Genomic DNA, 11506 nt, shown 5'->3' with positions numbered 1-11506 from the left:
CGCCGCCGCCGCCGCCCGAGCCCGCGCCGAGCGTGCGCCTCGCCCTCCTCCCGCGCCCGCTCTGCTCTAGGATGCTGCGGCAGGTTCTGCACAGGGGCTTGAGGACGTGTTTCTCCCGGCTTGGCCACTTCATTGCCAGTCACCCGGTCTTCTTCGCCTCGGCGCCGGTGCTCATCTCCATCCTGCTCGGCGCCAGCTTCAGCCGCTACCAGGTCGAAGAGAGCGTGGAGCACCTGCTGGCGCCCCAGCACAGCCTAGCCAAGATCGAGCGCAACCTCGTCAACAGCCTCTTCCCGGTCAACCGCTCCAAGCACCGTCTCTACTCAGACCTGCAGACCCCTGGGCGCTACGGCCGGGTCATCGTCACCTCCTTCCAGAAAGCCAACATGCTGGACCAGCATCACACTGACCTGATCTTAAAGGTGAGAGGGGGACGGGTGCGGGCAGCCTACGGCCGGCGGCGCGACTGCTGCGGCGGGCTGGCTCGACGCGGGGTCCCGGCACAGAGCGCCGCCTCTGCTATCCCAGAAGGTGGCTGCTGCAGGGGCTCCCTGCACTGCGCGCCCCTGACCGACCACCCGGAGCCTCCCAGGCTCGGTGGCAAAGAGTGTCCGGGTCTGGGTCCCGGCCCGGCCCTGCCCGCACCGCCTCCGCCGCCACCCCGCAGCTGCTGCAACAGTTGGGGCGGCGGCGGCCACGGTGCTGTAGTCGGTGCGCTTGTTTTGGTCGCAGTGGGCTTGGGGGCGGGGAGGCTTTGGGGTAACTGGGCCAAGAAGAAGCGGAACAAGAGAAGACATTAAAGAAAGTCCCGCTACTTGAGAACGAAATACTAGGCTGGAGGAGGGAGGTGGGATTCAGAGACACCAGTCCCCTGTCTCTATGCTTCCTCCCTTCCTCTAGTCCCTTGAAGTGTTTTGGGAAAGGCTAATGGGGGTGGTAGGGAGGGGACTGGGGAATGGGAAGCAGGATGAAAGAGGAAAATGTCTCCCACCCACCCAACTAAAAGTGCGTTCCCTGGAGGATGGCATCTGGCAGCCCCCTTCTCCTGGAACAAGCCATATCTATATTAGAGAGTAGGACGTGGTGTTTGTAACTCGTAGTTATTTGCTCTTTCACAGTAATTCCTATTCTCTGAAACACACACATACAAAAAAAAAAAAAAGAAAGAAAAGAAAAGAAAAAGAAACTTCTTTAGGAAGAGAACAGATCAACCTATTGGGGTGCATTTGAGCACGGGAGTGAGGAGCAGATTCAGAAGCCTGGGGGCAGAAGCCTTGCTGTGGGGCCTTGAGAAGATCACGGATCACAGGAACCCAGCAACTGCTTAGAGGGTGTCACTAGCAGAAACCAGTTGTACCCTCAGCCTGAGGTGGGAATTTGATGTGAAAAGTGAGGTTAATGGTGATAACTTTCAAGAAGTTCCTAAGAAAGGCTGAAGAGTGAGGATTAGAAATGGGAAAGTGGAGACCATGGGAGAGAAAAGGAAAAAGGAAAAAAAAAATAGGTGAGAATGTTCCATCTGAATCCCTGGTGGGGACTGTGGGGTTTGTTTACTTCAGCTTCTGCTCTGGGGAGGGCAGACAGGAACCAGTCCCAGCTGAGATGCTGGTGCAGAGGGATGGAAAGTGCTGCTTTCCTGTGGTCCAGATTCTGGGATTAGAGGAAGGTTAGATTTCTAGTCTACTTATCCCAAGGGGAATCTACTAGTGAATCTGAGGAACTCTTTCCTCTGTCTCTTCCTCTCCAGGTAACCATTTATCCCTAGAGACAAGCTCATTTTCTTCTGTGATTTCCCTCTCTGTTTGTTGACATGTTATCCATCAGCAATTAGTAAAGAGGAGAATCTGGCTGGGGACTGAATGGAATTAGAAGCTTCTTGCATTGAATGGCTTGTGATATTTTTAATGGCACACTAATCACTGCACATATTCACTTATTGTACAACCTTATTAATGTTAATCCTGAGATGTTTACTTTTCTCATGATTTTCCTTCCAACATCAAAATGTTTTTTCAATACTTAAGTGAGCATATTTTGACACACAGATAAATACTGCTACAAATGCTTTCCTGAGAAAGCATGTAGTAGATTCATCACAGGCTTAAGGAAACTGTAATTCAGCCAGTCTTGACAGTTGGAAATGCCTCATTTTTTTTTTTTTGATAGATGATCTTCTAAGTGATGTTTCTCTTTGTGTTTTTCCCCACGAGGTGTTTCCATCAGCTTTTTGCCCCCTAAGAAACCATCACGCCAAGCCACTGTGATGGGCAGGAACCAGTTACATTCACTCTCAAGGTTAATGAGACATTAACAGGCACATCAGATCTTTTTGCAATTGTATGCTTTCTCTCTGTTTGATTTTGTTCAGCTCAAGACAGAAAAAGCATGTTATAAGAAGGCCAGCACTGGAGAGAGGGAGGTTGGCTTTTCCTACCTGTCAAAGGACAGGCTTGAAGTCAGTGGACTGTTTCAAGAAATGGGATGGTTTTTCATGTTTTAGGTGTATGGGCAAAATCAAAGCAAAGCCAAATAGTGGTCAGAAACTCATTTCCAATTGATGGCTCTCTGGTCAAATGAGTTCATACAGCTTATAAGAACTCATAAAATGTAGGGAATTGCCTTTGATTTAAAATTGTATATCCATTTTATTCTTTATATACCTAACCCCTATTTTGGTAGGTATGAAGCAGGGGGATAAGAAAATGTTTCTTTAGTAGTCATGGTAATGTAAAGTGTGGGCGTGAACACCTATTTTTTTCCTCCTTTTTTTTTTTTCATTTAGAGACATGTTGACTCGTCCTTTCCAAAAGGTAGTAGGGATGGACATGTCACTGTTACTGTCAGTGCTACTGCCATCCTAATACTTTACTAGAATCAAAGATAGCACCACAGTTAACATTGTACACAACACCAAATAGCTTCTACATGTTTACGGCATCACACTCCAAGCTATATACAGTAGGCAGAGCATAAAGAAGTGTTTGAGGTTTTCTGGGTACTGCCAAACTGGCGGAACTAACTTGCAGAACTGCTTAGGGTACTTCAAGCGGAATGGGAATGCTTTTCTCCTCATGATACTTTGGGGTTGTACCTATTCATTGAAGGATATCGTTCTTCAGGTTTTAGGGCAGCTACTTACTGACAAAACTTAGACAGTGAGTAGTAATGACAAAAATGAAAAAGGTTGCCTTTTTTAATGCAATTAAGAGAATAACAGAAAAAATCTGTTGGAAAAGCTCCCTGATCCTGATTCAAAGGTGCTTTCTCCATTCAAGTGATGTTGATTACATTTCTCTGACAGATTCCTAAAGAATTTAACCCCGCCCCCACCATACTGTGGGGAGTGACTTTTCTCTAGCTATAGTTTCCTCAGAAGACTATAAGGCAAATATATAATTTGGGGCTGAATTGGTTGGCACCTGATAATGCTGGAAGGCCTCAGCAGTTAATTTCTGAGCCCCCTTAAATAAATGTTTATCTTCAAAAGTCCTCATTTCTATAGAAAATTAAATTTACTTCATTATGACTTTTAACAAAAAAAAATCAATGATGTTCATCTCAAAGCAGATTTCAGAGTAGGGCCTACAAGCTTTATGAATACATATCTTTGTGATTATATAAAATGAATTTTAAGACAATCCCATTGTTAATTGGTCTAGGCTGTGACCAAGAAAACACTGGATTGATCCCAGAATCCTCTATGTAGAGAGAAGAATCAGTGTGATCAGCTGAGAATCAGCTGAGTCCTTCAAATAATGCTATCACCATTGCACCACTTACAGGTTATAAGCATATAGTATGTTCAAATATACTGAAAAATGTGGTGTCATTCCATCTTACAGATGAAAAGGGTACTCTTCACAAGTTAACTGATTTGTCTATGAAAATAAAAAACCTACAAAGCTAGAACTGGAACTGGGACACACAGGATTGAATTCAGCCCAGTGTTCTTTTTACTATATGGCCTTTCATTCCCATACCTTTCATGTGATAAACTACCTGAATGATTTTAAATGAACATTTTTTTTGGTTATTCAAGTGAAGTATATCTGACCAAAGTCTTACATCTCTTCTTATACTGTTGTTTTAATTGAACAATAAGGATATTTTCATGCCCAGTGTCATCTAATATCAATGAGAATATCCAGATAAAATCTCCAGATACACAGAGCAAAACATTAGATATTTTTAATTAGCAACATATTTTTTTAAACTATTGAAAGTCACTGGGTGAGTGAACACAGCTGTTTTCCTGTTGGAGCATGGTTCTCTGACAGGGTCCAGGTGGATTCAAGCCCAGGAGATCCACAGCCCCTGGTAGATACTAGCTTCTCAACAAACACTTGGTGACTAGACCTTCCCCAGTTTACTAAAGCATTTGTGCAATAGGTAAAGAAAATTCTATAGAAGGTACCTTGAAATGTAGTTTCAAAATGACATTTCTATTTTTACAACTTTACAGGCAGTTCCCAAGCTTCTCTTGCTCCAAAACACCATTTTCTCTTCCTTGATAATCTCTGCAGTCATATCAAAACATATTTTTGCTTTAAAATTGAGGATATTTCCTTTGTACAATGTTTGCTTCTTCAAAGGAACCTCACAGGATGTTTAATTCCAAACCGGAGAAAAGATATATTCTCACCAAGGAGGTGGTTTTCCATTTACTGGGAAATCTCATTTGGCTCAAATATTGAGTTTCCATTTTATTTAAGCTGTTTATGTTTAACTATATTTGATGGAAGTAGATTGAAAACAGGTTAATAGAATTTTACCAGGAATTATTTGATTCAGACTTTGCAAGAAGGACAACACAACTGCTAGTTTAGGGTCACAAAGACTGTATAACTAGATGAAGAGCCCAATTTTTCAAGGTACTGACTCAACACTTTTATTTCTTTTGGGAATTACCATTATTTCTTCCTTTACAATCTAGTTAAGGAAGCATCAGCAAATTCTAACCTATTTTTGAGTCTAAGTACTTCTCACATCAAAATAATGTTTTAAACAAAACAAAACAGAAACAAAGGCTATGCACCAGGGACTGTATAGGGCTTATTACACTTAAAATAATTTACCATCTGATTCTGTACACAAAAAGTTCCTACCTAAAAGTCCATTACTGGAGTCATTTCGGAATGTCAATAATGTTACAACAGCCCATAAAGTAATAGTTCTCAACTGGGTCTGACTGTGTCTCCCAGGGGACATTTGGCAAAGCCAGGAGACCATTTTTTTTTGGTGGGGGGTTGTCACAGTGATGGTGAGGACATTGTGTTTCTGACATTTAGTGAGTAGAGGGCAGAGATGCTGCTAAACATTCTACAGCACATCCTGTAATAGCCCACAAACAAGGAATTATCTGATCCTAAATATCAATAGTGTCAATCAAGGTGGAAAAACCACCTCTATGTGTTTGTATTTATTAGGATTTTTTTCAGCTACACTGATTATGTAAAATGGCAAAAAAAAAATCAAACAGAAATTCACATCCAAAAACCTTACAGAACTTTGGGGGCAAATGTTCTAACCTCTGAGATGGTGCTGGCTTGGGCAATTAAGAAGACACCAGATTTCCAATATAATTTTTCCTAAGATGTAGTTATCCTGTCCTCTCCCATAACTCTATCCCTTGTAGTCTAATTGTACCTGCTAAAGAGGAACCCAAGACACTGAATGCAGTTTCACTCCTTGAATGGCAAAGCTGCTGACTTACTTGATACTAGCCTTTGAGACTTGTCATCGGGAGGTAAAGTGCACATTATCAGCATGCCCCAAACCTCAATCTATAGCACTTGCTCATTTAGAACAGGATTATCTGACTGTGTATCAGACCCCACTGTGAGTGCTAATCTGTCAAGGAGACAGGCAGACAGCACTTTGCTCCCTATTCCAGCTGCTCTGTTTTGGGGGGAATAAAACAACAAAAGAAGAGCTTCATTTAAGAAATGTAGAATCAAAGAACTAACTTTGGAAGGCACTTTGAAGGTCACCTCTGTAGATTCTGATGCTGGAATCTGTCTTTAGCATCTCTAGGTGCTTTGTCTGGTGACAGGTGCTATGACACCCTGGGCAGTCCAGTCCCTTCTATGAGTTATCCAGGTGATAGGTACTCTTAGAAAAGATTGAGCCCAAGCCCAAAAGGGCAGCATTTATGCATTTGCCCAGTCAGTAAATTGCCCTCTATATGTTATTTTTGTACTCAGAGAAAATGTGAAGAACCTGAAGAAACCGTTCTCATTTCATAGGCAGTACACCCAAATAATCTAAATACAATCTCATTCTTATGTTATCTGACTTTTAAATACATTTTATTTGAATTCTTAGTATCTCAAATGCTCAACCTACCTTTCTCATTTAAATTTGAGGAACAGAGTAGGGCATGGTGGTGCATGCCTGTAATCCTAGTACTTGGGAGGTAGAAGCAGGGAGATGGGAAGTTCAATGCCATTCTTAGCTATGTAAGTTGAGTTGGAGGCCAATCTGGGCTATATATGCTCTTGACTCAAGAAACAAAAATACAAATAAATCGATTTTAATAATTCTTGCTTTCTTCCTTCAAGAAAGCATTTTGAATGAACTCCAGTTATTATATAAACTTAAACTGAAATTTCAATATAAATCCATAAGAAGTCCGACTTTTAGCCCAAGGATCTTAGTAGATTTCATATTATAAATAGGGAAAAATATTTTTTTCAATAAATCTCAAAACTGAGCCCCTCAGGATTACCAGACAGAACTACATCTCTCACAGAATTCTTAAGAATGTAACTGGCAACTCCTTGTGATAAATAAGAGAAGGAAGTCAATAGACACAGTTTTCTTGTTGAGAGGTTACAGCATCCCTGAGAAGGGAAGTTAGGGAGATATGAGATGCAAATGAGCTGATCAACTTTGGCTTGGTGGGATGTGCCATCTGGTACCTGACTTTGGGGCTCAGTGTGAGCCCCAACTGATACTTGAGATAGGCTTAAAGTAGACCTTTGATGTCACCTGCTTGGTAGTACATCGCAGCAAGTAGGCCTGTCTGCAGCACTGCCTGTGTCTCTGCCACATACCCAGGAGGCCACAGAACTACGGAGGTATCCTGCCAGACTGATTTAATGACCAGCAGGGGAGGTGAGTAATCTCTAACCTTTAAAAAATTTTTAAAAAACAACGGAAATCACCAGTTGTTATTTCATATGGGAAGCCTGGAAAAATATGCCATAATATGTCGTGCCTTAGGATTCAGAATTCATATTTTGAACAAACGGGGGCAATGAGAGAATAGAGAAGCTATTTTTACAAGCTTGCTCTCTAAGAAATCCTCTCGAGAATGTTGTTTCTGGTATTTTAAAAATCCCTTTGTTAGGTCTTCCACTTTAGGTTTAACTTGTTAGCCCTAAAAGCAGTCAAGTTGAGGATTTGTTTGAGTTTAAAGCAGGTATCTTGGGAGGTGAAATTAAAATGCCAATAGGGAAGTAAGGTTCCCCCAAAATAGGGAGTAGCAGGAAGCCAACCAGGGAAGCACTATCAAACAAGTGTCCACTGTAGACAACAGGAGCTCATTCATACCGGTGGACTCAGGAAGGCACTGTAAAGCAAGTACCTGAGAACCTGGATATTTATTCCCAGTTCTAGCCGAGGTAGCTGCATATGAGGAAAAGAAATCACAGATATTTCCATCTGCAGAATTTGTCCCCACTACTGGAATATTTTTAAGCCTCAGTAGAGTACTTCCAGACATTTGCAGTAAGTGCTTTGGCATGTAGAGGTGAGTGTAAGCTGAGAACGTAGGCAGAACTCTTAAGAGCATCTGTTCCAATATCTCATACCTAGACAGAATTATACAGTTAAAGGTTTAGGAGCTGTGACCTCATCTCCATGAAGTTTAAGGCCACGATACAGCATAGCTGTTCATTCTTCAGTTTCACAAGGACCACCAGATTCTGATACAGATACACCAGAATATGTTGTTTTGGTGAACCTCCACATATAAATGGCTCGTGTCCAGCTACTCTCTATGAACCCCAGTGTTTGCAGGCCTCCATCTCACACCCTGCATCTTAACATATCTACTATTGTTGTTCTCTCTAGAAGTGCCCTTATGCTTCCCTTTAAGTTCCAATTCACATGCTTCCTACTTTTGAGGATTTCTCATATTCATGGCTCCTTTTCCTCAAATCTACTTGACTTGCGTTTACATCGACATTCATTAATGCTTAACTAAAGACCATTACATAATTTTCTGTATTTTCATATGATACTTTCTCTTAAGCAAGATCATGAGCTGTTCAAGGACATAAACAATGTTTGATGCTGATTAAATATCTCCTAGAACTTAGCATAATATGTATTGAACAGAAGGTATTTAATAAATTCTTGGTGGGTGATACTTAAGAGGACAGTACATGTACTCTCCCTCCTTCTTGATTTATTTAGGTCAAACAGATTTTTTTTCCTCATGATTTCTTTAGATCTCTCTTCATTTTACATCCATAACAAATCTTTGTTTCAAACTTGTTGATAAGCATTCATTCTCCTTCCAGGTGTGATAGTCTTTAGGTGAGGAGAAATTCTTAGAAAACCAAGTACCTGACCACCCTCTGGTTTGTGTAGAGTTTGAGAAGGCAAAAACTTGACCTTATTTCCCCACAAGACACCCTGATATGGAAAGTAGAGAATTCTGCAGTTCTCATTAAGTACCCTGGAAGTCAACTCACTATACTACACATGTCCTTATTTGCTTGGAGTAAAGTCTCAAAATATTGGCCATACTCATACTCAAATGTATACATGAAACACTTTAAAAATCAGGGAAAAGTGATTTACCTAACCATAGCATCAGTAGCATCACTGTTGTAGAGACCACTGTTCATATGTTATTTAGCCCTTCTTTTCATAAATGTGAGCCAGGTTAATTCGAAGTATTGGTCAGAAAGATGAACTTGAAAGAAATGATAATCAGACAACAAACAACATATTATTGTGAATTCAGTGAAACCCATAGAACTGTTCGTTTTTCAGCTTCGAAGGTAAATACCCTTTTGCCTGTTCCATGAAGCTTTCCTGCCATCATTACTGCCAAGGCTTTCTCAATTCTTTTTGAATGGCTCAAGGAAAAATTGGCATTTCTACTATACAACTATCAAATTAAGTGTTTAAAATAACTTTGTGATATTTAGTACCTTAATTTGTGAGGTTTGAGTTGTTGACTTTTGTTTTTGTTCTTGTAGTTGTACAACATCTGGAAAAGTGGTAGATTGAGCAAAGTTTATTTGATTGTGTTTAGACTTTTTAACCTATACACACATCACCCGGGCTTATTGTTAAACTATAGATTCTCAGTCAGGGGTTCTGGGGTAGGATATGATAATCTGCATTTCTTTTTTATATTTCATTTTTTATTTATTTATTTATTTGGGTCTTTCTTTTCTTTAGACAAGATCTCACATTTTAGCCCAGACTGACCTCAAATGCTAAGTAATGATGCTTCCTCAGCCTCTCAAATGATGAAATTACAGGTATGAGCCACCATGTCAAGCTTAGTCAGCATCTTAATAAAGCTCCCAGGTAATGCTGATGACATTAGTCAGCAGACCACACTTTGAATACAAAGGCTCAAATTTACCTATTGTAAACAGAACACTGGATTGGGGATCAAGAAAGTCAGGTTCCAAGCCTCCATTCTTTTAAGTGTGTGACTTTGAACAAGTCACCTAACCTCCTCCAGATGCTGGATCAGATAGAACACTAGGTGGAATGGGATCTCTTTTACCCACTTAAGGTAAGGATACAATAGATAAATATGTGAAGACATTGTGTAACCGTAGCCTCCTGTAGGTTGTGTGATCATTATTACTACTACATGAGCCAGCTCTTTTAACACAATTATTACCTGTTGAGTAAATACACATTGGGTATTTTTTTTTCTTTGACCCAACAGGCAATAATGGTTGCTCAATCTACATTCTCAATACTCAGATTGGCAATTTGCTGCTCTTTAATGACTCTGAGTCATTACAGATGATTGGATTAATTCTATTGTGCAGCAACAACTTCTGCATAAAGGTCTTTGGTAGGCAAAGCTATGCATGGGACTGAGTGTTTGGCATTCTGGTTCAAGGTTGTTTCTCTGGGCTCAGAATATCGTCTTCATGTTTGACAGGAATTTTGTGCACAGAGGCAGCCTTCAGTTCCTGCCCTGGGAAGTACCATTAAAATGAAAAGCTGGAGGGGCCAGTGGGGTCTAATTTCAAAGTTCTCTTCACTATTCTGAGCAATGTGCCAAGAAAGGGGAACCTCCAACGATTTAGTTTAGAGTAGATAATTCTTCCTCACTTAATTTACATGACTACTGTGTTTCCCTGGGAAATCTTGCCCACATAAGTAGATCTGGAAGCACTTCAAAGGAAAGAATGTTGTCAGAATTGCTCTAGACCTGAGCAAATGATAATTGTGAATTCTTTTAAAACTGAAATGTTGGAAAATTTTGCTGACTGGAAATTTTTATCATTTAGCTCAATGTACTTCCCTGCCCACCCCTTTTCAAAATTTCTTTTTATAGGTTCTAAAAGAAATCAATAAATAACCTGTAAGCAAATACACCAATCTAAAGATTCCTCTATCTAAGTAGTTTTCTCTGCCTAATGTCCTCAAAGCCATCTTCATTGCTAAGCGAAGGTTAATGGTGCTTCTCAATTTTGAAGGTGCTTCTGAAGTTCTTGGGATCTCTGTGAATATGCAGAGTCTGATTCAGTAAGTCTGGGGAGGCAGATCTGAAATTCTGTACTTGTATGAGTTCCCAGGTATGCTGCTGTGATCTGCTGTCCACACTTTGATGAGAACAGTGGATTAGTGGACCAGAGAAACCTTGCTGTGCTTTTGTGTGCTATTTAAGCTCCTCTTTGGGCTAAAACTCTCCAACTTGTGCCTAGAAGGCATGTCCTAATACAGACCAGACTCCACCACCAGAGTCTCTCCATCAATAGACCTAAGGTGGAACCTAAGAATCTGTGTTTCTTCCAATTCCTCAATGTGATACTGTTTCTCTTGGTCGAGGGACCATTTTTGAAAGCACTGATATAAAACATCCTAGCAATTATTTGCCAGAAGTAATTCCCAAAAGGTATGCTCTTGTAGAAGCTAGTCAACAGATAGAAGCCAAGTGCAAAAGTTATTTGTTCATCAATGAGTTCTGAATGATACCCTAATATCTATTACACCAAGAGTACTACATAAACCTTAACATGTGCAATTTCCAGTGTAAGCCCAGGTATGTTGGACAGAAGTTTTCTCAGCTGTCTGTGGACAGGTGGTATGGTTAAGTCAAGGGGCCGAACATAGTAAAGAACATACTGAGATGGTGCTAGAAATAATAGAGAGACAGAGAGACAGACAGACAGACACACACACACACACACACACACACACACACACACAGAGAATGTTATTGCTACCATTAAACATTCATGATTACCAAAGCTTCTTTTCTCCCAGAGACTTCCCACACTAGGTTACTAGCCAT

The 11506-nt window shown here is 40.8% G+C and overlaps 1 protein-coding gene across 1 annotated transcript in view; it reads left to right on the top strand.

The window, feature by feature from the left end:
• The first annotated feature begins 47 nt into the window (after positions 1-47).
• Ptchd1 (patched domain containing 1) overlaps positions 48-11506 on the top strand; it is a 59514-nt gene continuing 48055 nt past the window's right edge. The window contains exon 1 of the mRNA XM_008828328.1: positions 48-422. Within this exon, the coding sequence (XP_008826550.1) occupies positions 72-422 (351 nt within the window). The 5' untranslated portion in view covers positions 48-71. The remainder of the gene's footprint in view (positions 423-11506) is intronic.

This window comes from Nannospalax galili, unplaced genomic scaffold (assembly GCF_000622305.1).
Source record: "Nannospalax galili isolate Female #2095 unplaced genomic scaffold, S.galili_v1.0 scaffold1053, whole genome shotgun sequence".
Lineage (NCBI taxonomy): Eukaryota > Metazoa > Chordata > Mammalia > Rodentia > Spalacidae > Nannospalax > Nannospalax galili.
The sequence above is the reverse complement of the archived record's forward strand: the minus strand, read 5'-3'. Positions and strand labels throughout refer to the sequence as shown.